Source organism: Saimiri boliviensis, chromosome X, assembly GCF_048565385.1.
Source record: "Saimiri boliviensis isolate mSaiBol1 chromosome X, mSaiBol1.pri, whole genome shotgun sequence".
NCBI lineage: Eukaryota > Metazoa > Chordata > Mammalia > Primates > Cebidae > Saimiri > Saimiri boliviensis.
In genome coordinates, this window is record NC_133470.1 from 17,060,730 (window position 1) to 17,080,341 (window position 19,612).

Below are 19,612 nucleotides of genomic sequence, written 5' to 3' on the forward strand. Positions count from 1 at the left end.
CACTTATATTTAAAGCTATCCCACAATATAGGCATTTCCTTACTTTTATTTTCACTAAAAAATGTGCAAGTCAAATTTTGTTATAAAATTTTACTATGACAAAAATATTATCAATCTATTTCATAAAAACATAATTAAAACAATGTTTACCACTGAACGTAATTCAGTAGAGACATATTTTTCACGTTTCCTTTATCACAAGTACTTGTTATGAAAAAGTATTAATATTGATTATACTTGACTATGAAGCAATCAACACATCTAGAGAATATATATGGCATTATTAGGTATTGTAGAAATCATCCCCCCTTCTAATGAATAAATGAAAAACAATTCTAAAAACAAAACAACCTTCAAGTCATTCTTGGTAATTCTGAAAGGAAAAAAAAGACAATACGGCTAAAAGGGCATTAGTTATGCCTTTTGTAGCAAATGCATTATTTTAAGAAAATGATGCCTATATGTTATCTTTGAAAAAAAAGTCAACTGTAAATAACATGCCCTTTCAATTGTTAATAATTATTTTTAGTCATATTTACTATAACAGAGTTCTAGTTTAAAAGAATCTTAAAAACACCTAACAGTTAATAAAACATTGGGCCTTAAAATTTAAATTTCTCCCAAGTTTTGTATGGTGGTATTTACTTGTATAATTTACCAAGTAAGTGTTATTTCAAGTTAATAGCATCATCTAGACATGTATGTTTAAGATCTTAATATATAAGCAATCTTATCTACATCTCATCTTATTTAATTCTTGAGACAGGGCTCATATTTTAATATAACTTTATGACCAATGCCAATACAATTGTCTCTGGTAAATATATTCAATTAAATAGTATAAAACACATACTTTTTATGAATGTTTAATCTTATATTTATAGTAATTTTTCTAAGGACTATATGCTTCAATATTCATTCTCGCCAATAATTATATTTTGTGTCATGATAGTTATAAGTTGGGAAAATAATCAGGAAAACTCAGCAATTATTTGGGAAATAAACAAAACCATATGAAACTTATCCAAAAACACATGAAAAACAAAGTAAAATATAAAAGTACAACAATTTCTAAATGATCACTGAGAAGAGTTCCAGATGAACATTTTCTCTCTTCCTGTCTTAATATATAATTGAAATTCTGTACTAACATTTTTTTTAACTCTAAGTTCTGGGGTACCTGTGCAGAACTTGCAGGTTTGTTACACAGGTATACACTTGCCATAGTGGTTTGTTGCACCCATCAACTCGTCCACTACATTAGGTATTTCTTGTAATGCTATCACTCCCCTAGCCCCCCACTGACAGGCCCCAGTATGTGATGTTCCACTCTCTATGTCCATGTGTTCTCATTGTTCAACTCCTACTTGTGAGTGAGAACTTGCGGTGTTTGGCTTTCTGCTCTTGTGTTAGTTTGCTAAGAATGATGGTTTCCAGCTTCATCCATGTCCCTGCAAAGGACATGAACTCTCATCCTTTTTAACGGCTTTGTAGTACTCCGTGGTGTAAATTTGCCACATTTTCTTTATCCCATCTATCACTGGTGGGCATTTGGGTTGGTTCCAAGTCTTTGCTATTGTGAACAGTGCTACAATAAACATATGTGTGCATGTGTCTTTATAGTAGAATGATTTCTAATCCTTTGAGTATATACCCAGTAATGGGATTGCTGGGTCAAATGGTATTTCTGGTTCTAGATCCTTGAGGAATCGCCACACTATCTTTCACAATGGTTGAACTAATTTACATGCCCACCAACAGTATAAAAGCATTTCTATTTCTCTACATCCTCTCCAGCATCTGTTGTTTCCTGACTTTTTAATGATTGCCATTCTAGCTGGCATGAGATGGTATCTCACTGTGGTTTTGATTTGCATTTCTCTAATGACCAGTGATGATAAGCTTTTTTTCATGTGTTTGTTGGCTGCATAAATGTCTACTTTTGAGAAGTGCCTGTTCATATCTGTAATATTTGAAATTCTTGATAATTATGGTTGTACAATTCTGTGAATATACTAAATATCAATGAATTGTACACTTTTTTTTGAGACTGAGTTTCACACTTGTCACCCAGGCTGGAGGGCAGTGGCACGATCTCGGCTCACTGCAACCTCCACCTCCCAGGTTCAAGCGATTCTCCTGCCGCAGTCTTCTAACTAGCTGGGATTACAGGTGCATGCCACCACGCCCGGCTAATTTTTGTACTTTTAGTAGAGACAGGGTTTCACCATTTTGGCCAGGCTGGTCTTGAACTCCTGAGCTCAAGTGATCTGTCCGCCTCGGCCTCCCAAAGTGCTGGGATTACAGGTGTGAGCCACTGCACCCAGCTGACGATTTGTATAATATATTAATTATAATTCAATAAAGCTATTAAAAAATATTCCTGGTAGAGCAAGGCTCTTGCTTATAATGCTTTAAAAAGGAAAAAAAAAAAAACCCCTAATCTTTCTTACTCAGTGGTAAATAAATAGCAACAAATTAAAGAGAAATATGTACAATTTAAATGATATCTGCTTCTTGATGACTGTTATTATTAAACCTGTGGGAAAGTTGCTCAACTCACACTTACAATTTGAAATTACATGGAGAAGTAAATTTTCAATAAGTGGTATTTGGGGAGAAAGAAAGGGTTAGCTTTATACCATCCCTCTCACCAAAAAAATTCTAAAAAATGGAGTTAAAAGAAAACAAAAGAAACTATAAAAGCAGAAGGAAAATATCTGATCATAGACTTGGGGAAAGCCTAAGAATAAAAGTCAAAATAAATGGTGAAAGAAGATTGGTCTATTTGCCTGAAGGAAAAAATAGCGCATATATTGAACAACATAAAGTTTAAATTAAAAGACTGGAAAAATGTAATTTTTTGTTGTTGTTGTTGAGACGGGGTCTCACTCTGTTGCCCAGGCTGGAGGTGTAGTGGCGCGATCCTGGCTCATTGCAACTTCGATGTCCCAGGCTCAAGCAATCCTCCTGCCTCAGCTTCCTGACTAGCTGGGACTACAGGTGTGTGCCACCATGCTCAGCTAATTTTTTGTAGAGACAGGGTTTCACCACGTTGCCCACACTGGTCTCCAACTTCTGGGCTCATGTGATTTGGCCTCGCAAAGTGCTGAGATTACAGAACCACCATGCTAGGCCAAAAACAACGTTCTAAAAGAAAAATGAACAAAGGTAATGAACAGAAACTCACACAAAAATACAAATTGCCAATGAATGTAGATTTCAACCTCATTAAAAATGAAAGAATGGGCCGACCGTGGTGGCTCATGCCTGTAATTCCAACACTTTGGGAGGCCAAGGCAGGTGGATAATCTGAGGTCAGGAGTTCCAGACCAGCCTGGCCAACATGGCGAAACCCTGTCTCTACTAAAAATACAAAACTTAGCTGGGTGTGTTGGCAGGTACCTGTAATCCCAGGTACTTGGGAGGCTGAGAAAGGAGAATTGCGTGAACCCGGGAGGTGGAGGGCGCAGTGAGCCAAGATTGCACCACTGCACTCCAGCCTGGGCAACAAGAACAAAACTCCATCTTAAAAAAAAAAAAAAGAAGAATGCACATGAAAACAATATTTTTTGATTAACTGAGATTTTTAAAGTATGAAAATACAGTGTTAGCAGAGATGTGAAGCATAGGAATGCTAGTGCAATACTATGGGGGCGTCATGAAATCACTTTCTTTTTTATAACCTCCTAAACAATTATATTACATTGTATTCAACTTAGTAGCATGATTCCTTACTTTTCTGGTTTTAAGTCTCTATAGATTATTCCCAGGCTATGTAGATGGTCTAAAGCAAGTGCAAGTTCAGCCAAGTAGAATTTGACATCATCTTCTGTGAACATCACCTAAAATAAAACAATAATTTTTCTAAATTTATTTTTTTTGTGTAATTTTTAAAGTTCCAGAGTTTAAATATTCTAAAAATTTTATAAATCTGATAATTATACATAACTTTATCTACAATTTACTCATGAAAGGAATTTGCAAAGTTATCTAATCAGTCAACCAATCACTTACTAAATATTAACTATGCACTATGGGAGAAATGATTTTACATTTTGTTGTTCAGTAACAAGTATATTCAGGTTGTGCCACTGTTGTCCCATGACAGTAACATTTTAGAAATGAAAAGTAGTCTTTAAAATGCATGCTGAATTTCTAGTACTAATTGTTTAAGGATACCTTGTTGATGTATTATTGCTTCTGGAAAAAACTATCAAAGAGGCAGGATTAAGACAAAGATTGCTTGTCAATTTAAAGTCCTGCTTTAAAAATAAATTCAAGAGGTAGGAAAAGAACTCTTTTTGGGTCTGATTCTTCAAGAATGTTGTGTCACTAGAGAAAATGCAGTAAGCATAATACTGAAATATAACAAAACTTTAGTTCAAACAGGATGTATATAAATAGATTGAAAACAGATTAATTATATATACCTCTTTGGATAAGCGTGTAAACAAATCTCCTCCCCTGAGAAAATCCAAAATAAGATACAACTTCCCTTCAGTTTGAAAAGCTGAATGAAGAAACGAAAATTTTCATTTAGTCCACCATAATTCTTTTAGGCTTATATTAGGTTATTCATAAATGAATATTTTAGCAAATTAATTATATCAAATGTCTAAACTTACTTTTACTTAGAAGAAAACCACTGATTTATCTTAGTTTCCATGTGGAAATGTTAAATGCAGTGTTTCTTATTATGGAACCACTAGATTTTTTACAGGCAAGTCACTCAGGAATACAACAGTTCTAAACCCATGATATATAAGAAAAAATTCTAACAATAAAAACAACTTAACCATGAAATAACATACAAAAACCATGCCACTAGCTACAGGAAAAAATGTGGGTTGGTTAGTTTTAATTACACATAGTAAGAATCACCATATCCACTGAGAAAAAGCATATGGCTTTGGGGAAAAGAACAGCAGTGACAACGGTTTTAGGACCTTGACATTAGAGATATGTTTGGCTTTTAGGGTGGGCTAACACATATAGGCTATAAAAAGCTGGCATACTATTATTCATTATTGTTATAATAAAAAAGCAATGATTATCATTACCTGTTCCTACAGCTACCACTCAGAAATTATAATATTTAAGAAAAACATAAGCTAAACACAATAAAAGGTTCTAAAGTTTGTGTAAGAAATAATGGTTTAATTTCCATGATATTTTACTATATAGATCTGCTAATCAAATACAAATATATATTTATTTATATTAGTATATCTGAATGTCCTCAGGGATTTTGAGAAATGAGGTGAAGGGATGACGTGGGAGATGGTTCATACTTACCATAATGCAACTTGACAATAAAAGGATGATTAACTTCTACCAAGATATCACGTTCCATTTTTGTCCGAACTCGGTCTCGAACTATAAAAGATTGTATGTATGCTACATTGTAATATCTTTCAAAGATAATCTTCAAAGCAAATTCTTTTTGGTGCCCATGTTAAATAAAATTTTGCTGATATGTACTAAAATGCGAATGTTTTATAGTTTTTGAATTTACAAAATCAATAACCAAAGGAAGTTGTACATATTTACAAAATCCATGCTTTTTTTTTTTTTTTTTTTTTTTTTTGAGACGGAGTTTCACTCTTGTTACCCAGGCTGGAGTGCAATGGTGCGATCTTGGCTCACCGCAACCTCCGCCTCCTGGGCTCAGGCAATTCTCCTGCCTCAGCCTCCTAAGTAGCTGGGATTACAGGCATGCACCACCACGCCCAGCTAGTTTTTTTTGTATTTTTAGTAGAGACGGGGTTTCACCATGTTGACCAGGATGGTCTCGATCTTTCGACCTCGTGATCCACCCGCCTCGGCCTCCCAAAGTGCTGAGATTACAGGCTTGAGCCACCGCGCCCGGCCAAAATCCATGCTTTTAAGTTGGAAAAAATACAGAGAAAACATTAGGTATTGGCTTTAACATCAAATGCACACATTTTAATTACAGCTGTGGAAAATGGCAAAAAAGCATGCAACTGTTAAAAACAAGAAGGCATCCTGGCCGGGCGTGGTGGCTCATGCCTATAATCCCAGCACTTTGGGAGGCCGAGGCGGGCAGATCACGAGGTCAAGAGATCGAGACCATCCTGGCCAACATGGTGAAACCCCATCTCTACTAAAATACAAAAATTAGCTGGGCGTGGTGGCGCACGCCTGTAGTCCCAGCTACTTGTGAGGCTGAGGCAGGAGAATTGCTTGAACCCGGGAGGCGGAGGTTGCAGTGAGCTGAGATTGCGCCACTGCCCTCCTGCCCGGTGCCTGGCGACAGAGCAAGACTCTGTCTCAAAAAAACAAATAAATAAATAAACCAAATACCAAATAGGTTTCAACATTCCATCAGTCCTATCAATGAAACTCAACATTCATTAAGTATACCTAAAATGTGGCAGACATGGGGGAAAGAACAGTTATATCCAAAGAGGTCTATTTTGAGGGAAGGAGAGAAGGAAGCAAGAGGGAGAGAGAGGACATACTGTTGTATGGCTGAAGGAGCAAATGTTTTTTGGAGTTTAGACAGAAAGATATGAATTCAGATCTGTGTAATCATTATTTTTTGACAAAAGCAATATAGGATCTGTGCAATCACAAGCAAGATACTTATTTAAACTCTTTGAGCCACAGTTACCTTTTGGCTACATAATGGGGATAACACTATTGTAGATTTGAGGAGCAAGAGCCCATTTGAGATAAGGTATATACCTACAGCCTGGTATGTATGAGATATTCAATTAAATGGTAGCTATTGCTATTATATCCAAGGTAGCACCATGACTATGATTAAGGGATAAAACAATTTACTAAAGCAGCCCCTTTTGCACGGTCATGCTGAGCCAGTGCCTGGGCCTGGAAGTAGGCCACAGACCCTCAGTTTCGCCCACCGCCTCCCAACCATGGACTCCCACAAAGTGAACGAGCTTCGGGCCTTTGTGAAGATGTTGTGTAAGCAGGATCCAAGCGTTCTGCACACCAAGGAAATGCGCTTCCTGAGGGAGTGGGTGGAGAGTATGGGGGGGTAAAATACCACCTGCTACTCAGAAAGCTAAATCAGAAGAAAATACCAAGGAAGAAAAACCTGATAGTAAGAAGATAGAGGAAGACTTAAAGGCAAATGAACTATCAAGTGAGGAAAGTGATCTAGAAATTGATAATGAAGGTGTGATTGAAGCAGACATTGATGTCCCTCAAGAAATGGGAGATGAAAATGCAGAGATAACAGAGGAGATGATCGATCAGGCAAATGATAAGAAAGTGGCTGCTATTGAAGGCTTAAATGATGGTGAATTGCAGAAAGCCATTGACTTATTCACATATGCCATCAAGCTGAATCCTTGCTTGGCCATTTTGTATGCCAAGAGGGCCAGTGTGTTTGTCAAATTACAGAACACAAATGCTGCCATCTGAGACTGTGACAGAGCCATTGAAATAAATACTGATTCAGCTCAGCCTTACAAGTGGCGAGGGAAAGCACACAGACATCTAGGTCACTGGGAAGAAACAGCCCATGATCTTGCCCTCGCCTGTAAATTGGATGACGATGAAGATGGGAGTGCAATGCTGAAAGTTCAACTTAGGGCACAGAAAATTGCAGAACATCAGAGAAAGTATGAGCAAAAACGTGAAGAGCGAGAGATCAAAGAAAGAATAGAAAAAGTTAAGAAAGCTCAAGAGAGCCCAGAGGGAGGAAGAAGCCAGACGACAGTCAGGAGCTCAGTATGGCTCTTTTCCAGGTGGCTTTCCTGGGGGAAATGTCTGGTTTTCCTGGAGGAATGCCTGGAATGGGAGGGGGCATGCCTGGAATGGCCGGAATGCCTGGACTCAATGAAATTCTTAGTGATCCAGAGGTTCTTGCAGCCATGCAGGATCCAGAAGTTATGGTGGCCTTCCAGGATGTGGCTCAGAACTCAGCAAATATGTCAAAATACCAGAACAACCCAAAGGTTATGAATCTTATTAGCAAATTGTCAGCCAAATTTGGAGGTCAAGCGTAACGTCCTTCTGATAAATAAAGTCTTTGCTGAAGGAAAAGCAACCTAGATCACCTTATGGATATTGCAATAATACAAACAAGTGTACCTCCGACCTTTTCATCAAGAGCTGGGGTGCTCCGAAGATAATCCCTACTCCTCTCCCCAAAATGCAGCTGAAGCATTTTACAGTGGTTTGCCATTAGGGTATTCATTCAGATAATGTTTTCCTATTACCAACATTAAACACTTTTTAACCTTAAAAATATTTAAAACAAATTTAAAGGGTCTGTTAATTTTTATATTTTTCTTTACTAATAATTTTGGATGTTTTTTCTTTGAATTATTGGGCAGGGAAGATACTTATGTATTGAAGATTTTTTGCTCTACTTTGAGTGAAATAAAAATTTGTTAGTGCAAAAAAGAAAAAACCAATTTACTACAGCAATGAGTACTGTGGGATTCAGGGAAGGGCAAGGTCAGTCTTAACTTGCATAGGAAGGCTAGAAGAAAGATGTAGGATCACGGCACAAGCTTTAATACTTTTTGAGTGGAATTTAGACTGGTAGGAACAATAGGGCCTAGAAAACAAGAGTCCAAGCATGGAGTACCCAGTGCAAATAAAGACATAAAGGCCTGAATGATGAACAGGGAGGAACCAAATGAGATTTACTACTGCGCCAAGGTGAAATGGGGAGGATCCAGATTCTTGACAAGTTGGAATGCCAAGATGATTTTTTATTTGACCTGGTGAGCAAAGCTCTTTTTCAGCAACAAAATATTTCCTGAGCAAAGTATATGTGCAATGCACTAGGGATATACCTACAAATAAGATAATCTTCAAGAAGCTCATGATCCAGTGGGAAGGATAGACAAGTAAATAAATGATTATAATACATTCTAAGTTCTGTGAATGGTTATATCAAAGATTAAAACAGAAAGAATAGGAGAATCTTTGGAAGAGAAATAATGTTGAGTTGGTTTTATTTTCAGTTTGTGACTGCAGATATTTAAAATATAGAAATAAGACATCTGGGGAAAATAGAGGAACTAAAAAATGCCCTATTTTTTCCCATTCTACCAATTTTCTAATCCTAACTGGGAGATTTTCATGCCACTGAATAAAAATGGGCAAATCAGAAATAGGAATAAACTGCTCTTGATATCTAGGCAGCTCTTTTAACTGACTTGTCCAGTTAGTATACCAAATTCAATAGCAATCTCTGATTTCATTACCTTGCCCTATCACTACAACTCTGGTGTCTTTCTTGTTACATCTGATATGCCCCCTTTTTATTTTTGAGATAGGTTATTGCTGTCACCCAGGCTGGAGTGCAGTGGTGTGTGATCTTGGCTTACTGCAACCTCCACCTCCCAGGTTCAAGCAATTCTCCTGCCTCGGCTTCCCAAGTAGCTGGGATTACAGGTGTACGCCACCATGCCCAGCTAATTTTTGTATTTTTAGTAGAGACAGCATTTCATCATGTTGGCCAGGCTGGTCTTGAACTCCTGACCTCAAGTGATCTGCCCACCTCAGTCTCCCAAAGTGCTGGGATTACAGGCGTGGGCCACGTCCAGCCTGATATGTCTTTTCTACTTTTTATGTGAGTAAAGTTCATCTCCAAGGCCTGCTGATAGTTCCTTTCTAGTCTAGCCTAAATCTGTCCTTTTCTCATTAATACCACACAATTTTGGATTAGTTCCTATTACCTTAAAGGTGGATTCCAAAGTTCTACCTCTTTCAATCAGTATACAAGGCTTGTCACTTATATAACTCCTCTGCTCAGTAAGCAGCAAAAATATCCACCAATAGATGCACTGCATCTCCCTCTTCTATTATTTTATCACAAAGGAAAGAACAATTATTTGGGAGTCAAGAACTACAGTTTAGTGGCATACTAATAACTAGATGAGTTACCTTGGTCAAATCATTTCATTGCTCAGGGATTTCCTGAGCAATGAAATGATTTAAATGATTATAAATGAAGGGTTAGAACCCTTCATTTTATAGAGGAAATATTCTTTTGAGATAGTTTTCTTTTCATCATTTCCTTATATGTAACACTGATGAGACACTGTTTAGCTGAAAACGAGCAGTGAGATTCCTTCACTTAAGATTCCTTCATTTTGTCTGAGGTAGGACTGTGTCATAATTCTGTTTCTTTTGCCTATGTAAAGACCTAGTGACAATCCTAAATCATCCCATCATGAGCAATTTTGATTAGAATATACTAATTCATAAGAAGGCTTGTTTTATATGGGCCAACTTCTAATCCAAACATAGAATTGGTTAATACTGACTCATGCTGGCAAAGCAACTAGATTCCTCTGAAATATTTTTTCTTCTACAGCAGTTATTAGATTTAAGCCCTCCTTGACTCAATATGAGAATGAAGAAGAATAAATGTTGTTTATGTTTCTAGGACTACGTATTAAGAGACCTTTTAAAGCAGTTTACAAAACCTTTTAGACAAACAGACCACCTTAATAGGACAGAAGTCCCAATTAACTTTGTCTTATGTTATTAACTTCTATTTGATCCCATTTACGGTACTAATAGGAACCTTAAGATGGGAAGAGACTTCTGGTTAAACATGGATCTTTTACTCTCTATATTCTTCCAAAACCTCATGGAAATGACAATAATGGAAAAACTGCATAAACTCACAAGGACAGGAAGCAATAGCAGAAGATGGGCAAGTGGTAACTACCAGCAGACCAAGCAGACCAGAGAAAACTGAAAATCTAAGCCTAAGGAAAAGAAGCCAATGAAAAATAGGCAAATTCTTGCCATTGAACTCTTTCTAATCAGTTTTCTAGCAACTGACTCTTATGGAAAGATAACAAAAGATCCCCAGGCATTTGGAGAAAGGCTCTAAACATGAAAAACATAAACAGAAAAACGGAATAAAGGGAAACAGAGATGATGTGAGGAACAGAAGATAACTTAAACACAATACAACAAAAGAAAACTCAATCTTGTAATTTATATCCAGTGTGGGAGCAAAGATGATATGGCACCTCATCTTTTTAAAAGTTTCTTGTTTAAAAAGAGTTCTTGTTTAAAAAGGGTGTTAGGGTGGAGGAAGGAACAAGTATCCTCAACAAATAAACTACAAGGAAAAGATAAGAAATGTAGAAAGAGCTCATAGATGAAAAGACTTAAAAAGGTATCAACCAATTGCAAAGTTGAGACCTTCTATGTATGAATCCTAATTTAAACCAATTGCATAAAGAAACATAAATTTTAATATCAGGGACAACAGTAATTTGTACACAGACTAGATATCTTTATGCTCATTTTTAAGGTATGGTAACAGAGTTGTATTATTTCTTTTAGGAGCCTTTTTTTATTTTTTTATTTTTTGAGATGGAGTCTCGCTCTGTCACCTAGGTTGGAGTGCAATGGTGTGATCTCCGCTCACTGCAACCTCTGCCTCCTGGGTTCAAACAATTCTCCTGCCTAACCCTCCCGAGTAGCTGAGATTACAGGAGCCCCTTCTACCCCACCATGCCCACCTAATCTTTGTATTTTTAGTAGAGGCAGGGTTTCATCATGTTGGCCAGGCTGGTCTCGCACTCCTAACTTCGTGATCTGCCCTCCTTGGCCTCCCAAAGTGCTGGGATTATAGGCGTGAGCCGCTGTGCCTGGACAGGAGTCTATCTTTTAGAGATATATAATATTTATGAAATAAATTCTATAGTGTCTGGGCTTTCATTCAAAATATCAAGAGGAGAAGAAGAAAAACATTGATGAAAAAAAGTTGCCATGAGTTGATAAATGTTGAAGCAGAGAGAAGGGTATATGGGGGTTCACTATATTCTTCTGTCTCTTTTTTTTTTTTTGAGACGAAGTCTCACTCTGTCACTAGGCTGAAGAGCAGTGGCGCAATCTCGGCTCACTGCAATCTCTGTCTCCAGGGTTCAAGTGAGTCCCCACCTCTCTTATGCCTCTTTCTTAAATGTTTGACACTTTCCATAATTAAAAAATTGTTTTATTGAAATAATCAGAGAACAAGAAAATCTAGGAAATGAAAAGTGATGGCAGAAACAAAAAGGTCAATAGAAGGGTTGGAAGATGGTTGAAGCAATTTCACAGAAAATAGAAAAAACAGAAAATAGAAGGTGGAACAATAAAGAAAATTAAGGAACAATTCAGGAGGTTTAACCAACAAATCCAAAGAGCAGCACTTACAAAATGAAGAATAAATGACAAAAACTTTCCCAAGACTGAAGAAGTGAGTTTTTAGGTTGAAAGAGACCACCTCATATATGATACCATAAAATTTTAGAAACCCACACTCAGGAATACCACTATAAGGTCACGCGCGGTGGCTTATGCCTATAATCCCAGCACTTTGGGAGGCTGAGGTGTGCGGATCATGAGGTCAAGAGTTCAAGACTAGCCTGGCCAACATGGTGAAACCCTGTCTCTACCAAAAATGCAAAAATTAGCCAGGCATTGTGGTGTGTGCTTGTAGTCCTAGCTACTAAGGAGGCTGAGGCAGGAGGATCACTTGAACCTGGCAGTTGGAAGTTGCAGTGAGCTGAGATCATGCCACTGCAATCCAGCTTGGGCGACAGAGTGAGACTCTCACAAAAAAAAAAAAAAAAAAAAAAAAAAAAAAAAAAAAAAAAGAATGCCATTATATAAATTTCAGAACACCAGGATAAAGAGTAGATTCTAAAGACTTCCAAAGAGGAAAAGCAGCTTACACACAAAGGATTGGGAGTGAGACCAGCAATTAACTTCATCACTGCCACACAGGAAACTAGAAGACAAAAGAAGCAATACCTTCAAACAGCTGGTGGAAAATTCCTTCTGACCTAGAATTTTACACTCAGCCAGATTAGAAACCAAGTGAGGGGATAGAATAAAGCCATTTCCAGACATGCAGGGTCACAAAAAATTTAGTATCCATTTATTCATTTTGAGGTAGCTATGAGAAGATGTGTTCCATCAAAACTAGAAAGTAAACTGAGAAAAAGGTAGGTACAGAATTTAGGAAAAGAGATTGAATACAGAAAAGAAGTGAAGGAAATCGGACTCTAGTATACTATTTCATTCAGATTGGAACAATTTTTATAAAGCTGGAACAATGAAAACAATATTGGGAAGATGTGAAAAGGGAAATTGTGAGTGGGTGGTAGCATGAGAGAACTGAATCTTAGTTGTCCATGTTAGAAAGGCAATAGATTATGTCTCCAAACAAAAATAAAGAAATGCAATATAGAAGTGTTGAATATAAATGTAAATGCCAGCAGCTAAAGAGATGAAAGTCATAGTCTCTGCCTATCCAAGAATTAGAATAGGCAGGAGGCTGGGCAAAGCATTGCTATGTTACATGATAAGACTCTATAGATATTCTTCTGATAAAAATAAAAACTAAATTTAAGAACACATTCAGAATTATTAAGCAGTCTAAAATTCCAATAAGCCAAATATTTTCACTTTTCTATGATCTCTTTTATAGCTTGTATCTACAAAGTTTTTACATATTTGTAGTAGCTCAGTTTGTTATAATTTTCACTACATCATTTTTGTAATTACATTTAAGATACTTTGTTTTAGTAATATCCTATTAAGTGGTAAACCATAATTTTGTAACATTCCTCTATTTTTCCTTATTAAAAAAATTTTTTTAGGAAAGGGATCTCCCTTCACCTAGGGTAGAAGACCGTGGTACAATCAAAGCTCACTGTAACCTTGAATACTTGGGCTCAAGTGATCCTCTTGCTTCAGTGCCCCCAGTTAGCTGGGACTACAGGCACAGGCCACCATGCTATACCTGGCTAATTACTGTATTTTTTCTTTTTTTTTTTTTTTTTTTTTTTTTGAGACGGAGTTTCGCTCTTGTTGCCCAGGCTGGAGTGCAATGGCGCGATCTCGGCTCACCGCAACCTCCGCCTCCTGGGTTCAGGCAATTCTCCTGCCTCAGCCTCCTGAGTAGCTGAGATTACAGGCACACGCCACCATGCCCAGCTAATTTTTAGTATTTTTAGTAGAGACGGGGTTTCACCATGTTGACCAGGATGGTCTTGATCTCTTGACCTCGTGATCCACCCGCCTCGGCCTCCCAAAGTGCTGGGATTACAGGCTTGAGCCACCGCGCCCGGCCTATTACTGTATTTTTTCTAGAGATAAGGTCTCACTGTGCTGCCCAGCCTGGTCTTGAACTCCTGGGCTCAGGCAATCCTCCCACCTCAGCCTCCCAAAGTGCTGGAATTACAGGCATGAGCCACTATGCCTGGCCACATTCCTTTATTTTTCCAGTACGTATGTGACTTCTAACTTCTTGCTATTGTAAATAATGTTGCAACAAGAATTTTCAAGCCTATGAATCCTTTTTTGAAGTTATTTCCTCAGGTTAATGTAGCAGCAATAATGGCTCTTCTTACTTATTTCAAAACTATTTTCCAATTTATGCTGCCATCATATGAAATGATAACATGCATTCATTCACTTAGAGAAAAGTTCTCACTCTGTCACTCAGGCTGGAGTACAGTGGTGTGATCACAGCTCACTGCAAGCTCAAACTCCTAGGCTCAAGAGATCCTCTTGCCTCAGCCTCCAGAGTAGCTAAAATCACAGGCTTGCACCACTACAACCATCTGATTTTTTTTTTTTTTTTTAGAGACAGGGTCTTGCTATATTGCTCTAGCTGGTCTCGACCTCCTGGCCTTATGCCGTCCTCCTGCCTCAGCCTCCCAAAGTGCTAGGATTACAGGTGTGAGCCACTGGGCCCAGCTTTATTATTTTAATATGCATCTTTGACTTTCACCAAAAATGAACATTGCCTCAAAGATTATTTACCTCCTTGTGTAAACTTTATTCAAAAACCCTCCAGATGGAGGATAAAATGATAATTCTTATCAATTCTCAACTCCTTCATTCTTTTTATATTTATTAGTTGGAACTCTATTGCAAGAAAGAGTTTTCCCTTTTCCCCCATTAATTAATTTATGAATTAACCTATGGATTCTTATTTTATTCAACTGGGTTGTAATCTATCACTATCATTTATTATTGCAATGTTTAAGTTGTCCCAGATTTGGCCAGCAGAAGCCCCTTAGCCAACTCCTCATATTCATATTTGAGGTAAACATTTCCCTGTTTTCCTATTTATACTATTTTTCATTGTATGAAATGTTAACAATTTTTGTATTACCAATTTGTTTGTAATTTGCTCAATATTTCCTTACAAGTGTCCTAGATATGTTAAGTTGTAAAATTCAGTTAGGGTATAGTTTGTTATGATGCAGGGTTTAAGAGAAGACTAAATTGTTTTCCAGGTTGCTCAGGGGTATTTCTTTCTTTCTTTTTTTTTTTTTTGAGATGGACTTTTGCTCTTGTCACCCAGGCTGGAGTGCAGTGGTTCGATCTTGGCTCACTGCAACCTCTGCCTCCAGGGGTCAAGTGATTCTCCTGCCTCAGCCTCCTGAGTAGCTGGGATTACAGGCACCCACCATCACCATGCCCAGCTAATTTTTTTTTGTATTTTTAGTAGAGACAGGGTTTCACCATGTTGGTCAGGCTAATCTCAAACTCTTGATCTCAGGTGATCTGCCCTCCTCAGCCTCCCAAAGCACTGGTATTACAGGCGTGAGCACCATGCCCAGCTGAGCTCAGGGGTATTTCAAACAAAATTTATGAAATCATTACTTAATTTGCCATTGTTCTGTATGCCTGTTTTGTCATACAGCATGGCAGGTACTCAATATTTTTGTAACATATACTAAAATTTGATATATATATTTTGTTCCACTGATTCTATGCCTGTATTACTCCCCCCAATAACACACTGTTACTGCTATTTTAAGCTTTAGCATCTGAGAGAGCCTGTTCCCTTATTATTATTCTTTTCCAAAATATTCTGGATTCAGAAATAAAATTCTGAATTATTTTGTTAACTTTTAAGGGAACTGCAACTGGAATCTTAATGACATTGAGCTAACCGAATGGCTAGAGGAGTAGTGAGATTCTTAACAGTTAGCCTTCTCTAATAGGAATTGGGCATTTATTTCCTTTCCTAGTATCTTTTAGGTTTCTCAGAGTTTTGTAGTTTTCTTTATGTACATTATGCACAATACGAATCCTGTTAAATACATAAAATCAAACTACTTTTGTTGGTTTTGTGTATGAGCTCTCTGAGTTTCATCTATGCAGCTTTGTAACATGGGATTCATTAGTATAAAGTAACAAACGCAGCGATGGAAAGGTAGGGCATTGAGGATGTAATTTAATTTTCTGGTCCTAGCAAGAATCAAGTAAGTGGTAATGCCATGGGGTAAGACTGAATAGGAAAGAAAATATGTTCAGGAAGGGAGCAACACAATGGAAGCAAAGGACAGTGTTTATAGAGAGTGGTGAAATTTCTTGGGATATCCACGGTGGGTGACTAACTGGGAAAAACGGAAGTAATAAATGATCATTGCAAATATTCCAAAATATTTTAAAAGCTTTATAAATGACACGCAAATTGAAGAGGAAAAAATAGACTTTTAGTAATCAATACATAAAACATCTAGAGGTTATGAGGTTAAAATAAGTGATACCACTAAATTAAAAGGAAGAGTTAAGTATTTTTAAATGTATATACAATTTCTTCTTAACTACTTTCTACCTATGAGAGCCAAATCTTGCATTAGGGTTTTCAAAATCACAGGCTCAGAATAAAAACTTATTTGGAGACCAGAAGTCAAGATAATAAAGACCTTTAGAATAAAAGCTATTCTGCATCCAGTAAATCAGTAAGTTTTAAAAAACATTAATTATATAAATTTGAAGATGAATCAAACCCAGTTTTAATCTTTTAAATGTCTACTTGTATAAAACCCAGTATGAATTTATAACACTTCTTTTGTAACGTGGTAACTCTGGTTCTCACTAGACATATGACTCCTAGCCCAGCAGGAAAAATTCACTAAAAGTCAGTCTAAATTTAAAGCTGGTAACAGGAACCTATTCAGAATGTAAATAACATGCCAAGGAGTCCCATGAGTTCTACTGAGACCTTTCAGTTTGTTTAGACTACATGAACATTACAAATAGCAGCAGCACTTACCTTTCAGTGTGGCCTTCTTCAATACCTTCATGGCATAAAGCTGCCTAGCATCAGAGCCTGAGATTTTTTTAACTAAGAAAACCTGCATTTAAATAAGAGAAAATAAATATTACAAAGTATTATAAACTATACTTTTGTTAAAATAAGACCCTGTTGTAATACAGTTTATTAATATAATATAGATCCTGATATACTGTAGATTATTTCCCCTAAAGTGTATCAAATATAAATACTAGTCATAAACAGTGGTTATAACTTAAAGTGTCAATATAAGTGAATACATTTTTTTCATCTTGTTGTTTGCCAGTTCCCAAAGAGCATGTAACACTTTAAGGCAGAAAAAAATCCTGAAACTACATATGTATGAATTAGATGGTAAAAAGCCCAAAATGTTTAAAGTACAGCACAGGTGGTATGATGGCTCTGCTTTTAACAAAACTAAAATTCTACTGAGTCCATCAAAATTGTTATACAGGGGTTCCTCTTGACAACAATTTCCTGTTGATACAAGTATTAACTGATGAAGGGTCTTTTCTGTATACAAAAGCTGCACATAAATCTCACTGCTCGGCAGAACAATTGAAAACACTTAAATTGAAGAATCCTATGCACAAATTAGTTGATGTGACTTAAGTCGAAATCCATCTCCCCACCTTTTTATGGTCAAATTATCACATATACCTAAATATGGAGAACACAATTCTTAGGTATGTTACTGGGCATCCTGACTTCCCAAATATTTGTGCAAAATGAATAAAGCCTGTTCTAAATAATTCATAGTCATTCTATAACGTGGCTAATACAAGACTACCAGTATATCCCTCCTACTAATTTTAACCATTAGATTCATAATCATTTCCATTGAAACTTTAAATAGATATGCCAAATAGACTTGAATTTCAACTCTTTTTCCCTATCCATTCTTTTGTAGCAGTGTTCTTAAGCTGCCACAGGTGGGAAGAAGAAAGGCAATCACAATCAGGAATTAAGTTTAGGATCAGCCTTCATTCATGTGAATTAGGACATCAGGCTATCAGCACAAAATTAAAAAATGATTCATTCAACTGATTCTAGGACAAGGCAGTCTTTCACTTTGAGAAACTGTGCCAAGTCAATGGGAAATGACCCCAAATCAAGTGAAGAGCACCAAAACTTGCAGAGAAAGCCTGATACAGGGTGTGTTGCTCTCCTATAATCACCACCCCCTTCACTATGCCCCACATTTTAGCTCCTTTCAGCCAGTTAGTGAGGAGCCAACATGGGGAGAGAAAAGCATCCTTAATCAGGGTAGATCTAAGTTCTCGAATGATGTTTAAGTATTAAAGGTAATCAGAGATAATATTAATATTTTTGATGGAAATAAAATTTAATTAGGTGGAGATAATTAGGATTTTTTTTTTTTTTTTTTTTTTGAGACGGAGTTTCGCTCTTGTTACCCAGGCTGGAGTGCAATGGCGCGATCTTGGCTCACCGCAACCTCCGCCTCCTGGGTTCAAGCAATTCTCCTGCCTCAGCCTCCTCAGTAGCTGGGATGACAGGCACGTGCCACCATGCCCAGCTAATTTTTTGTATTTTTAGTAGAGACGGGGTTTCACCATGTTGACCAGGATGGTCTCGATCTCTCGACCTCGTGATCCACCCGCCTTGGCCTCCCAAAGTGCTGGGATTACAGGCTTGAGCCACCGTGCCCGGCTTAGGATTTATTTGATATGTAATCATCCTTAAGATTCCCTAACCAAGTTTTTTGTTCCATTCTGTAAGAAAAATTCTCCTGGTGAATTCCAAACTTCCAAATGTTTTTTGAATGCATCTTCTTAATACTTCAGCAATTCTTAGTTTGCAAAGCACTTTCACAACCATTTGTAATAAATCATCGTGTCAACTTTGGGAGGCAGACCTACTAAGCAATGCCTATTTTATAGCTGTCCAAACTAGGGCTTATGGGGTTAAGTAATTTGCTCAGTGTCAGAGTGGAGGTATTGGGACAAAGTCCATGTTAGTCACCCAGTATTCTGCTTCTGCTCAGGGTGCTCTTTATCTGTTCCCTTCCCAGTAAACCAGCCAAGCCCAGCAGGAGCAATAGCGGTCCCAGCTGCCATCACTTCCTCCACCAGAGCGTTTCTGACCTTTTCTCACTCCCCCATGAAGCTATTCTAGTCTCTGACAGGTCATTCCTGTTTCCTTGGCTTACTCTAGCCTTTCAGAATGAGTAAGAAAGGAGACATCCTATTTTGAATGTCTGGTAATTATAGTATGATATTTAAGATACTTTTAAAAATATAAAGGGAGAAGCATGCTAATTCCAATAACTTAAATATTGCGTTCCCTGAAAATCTAATGTATAAAAATTACTCATCTATTTGAATTTACTGAGTGGTGTGATAATTCAATTTAATACCAGATATTATGTGCTTGACCTTTTATCATTTAATTATCATTACTATCCTATGGGGTCAAAGCTATTACACACTCATTAATTATTTCCAGAATTATATGCCAGGCATTGTTCTACTGGTTCAATGCTGAGACTGATACAAAGCATGACCCTTCACTCATGGAACATTTAGTTTA

General features: G+C 37.2%; 1 protein-coding gene and 1 pseudogene across 13 annotated transcripts in view; one reads left to right on the forward strand and one right to left on the reverse strand.

Annotated features, from left to right (window-relative positions):
* The window catches only part of RPS6KA3 (ribosomal protein S6 kinase A3), a 173,052-nt gene that overhangs the window by 43,775 nt on the left and 109,665 nt on the right, over positions 1 to 19,612 (reverse strand). For all 13 annotated transcript variants that reach the window (XM_010334871.3, XM_010334874.3, XM_039475434.2 and 10 more), the window contains 4 exons: positions 17,042 to 17,123; positions 5,299 to 5,379; positions 4,434 to 4,513; positions 3,739 to 3,845 (listed from right to left, as the gene is read on the reverse strand). In XM_010334871.3, the coding sequence (XP_010333173.1) occupies positions 3,739 to 3,845; positions 4,434 to 4,513; positions 5,299 to 5,379; positions 17,042 to 17,123 (350 nt within the window). The remainder of the gene's footprint in view (positions 1 to 3,738; positions 3,846 to 4,433; positions 4,514 to 5,298; positions 5,380 to 17,041; positions 17,124 to 19,612) is intronic.
* On the forward strand, positions 6,903 to 8,000 carry LOC101047537 (putative protein FAM10A4; annotated as a pseudogene).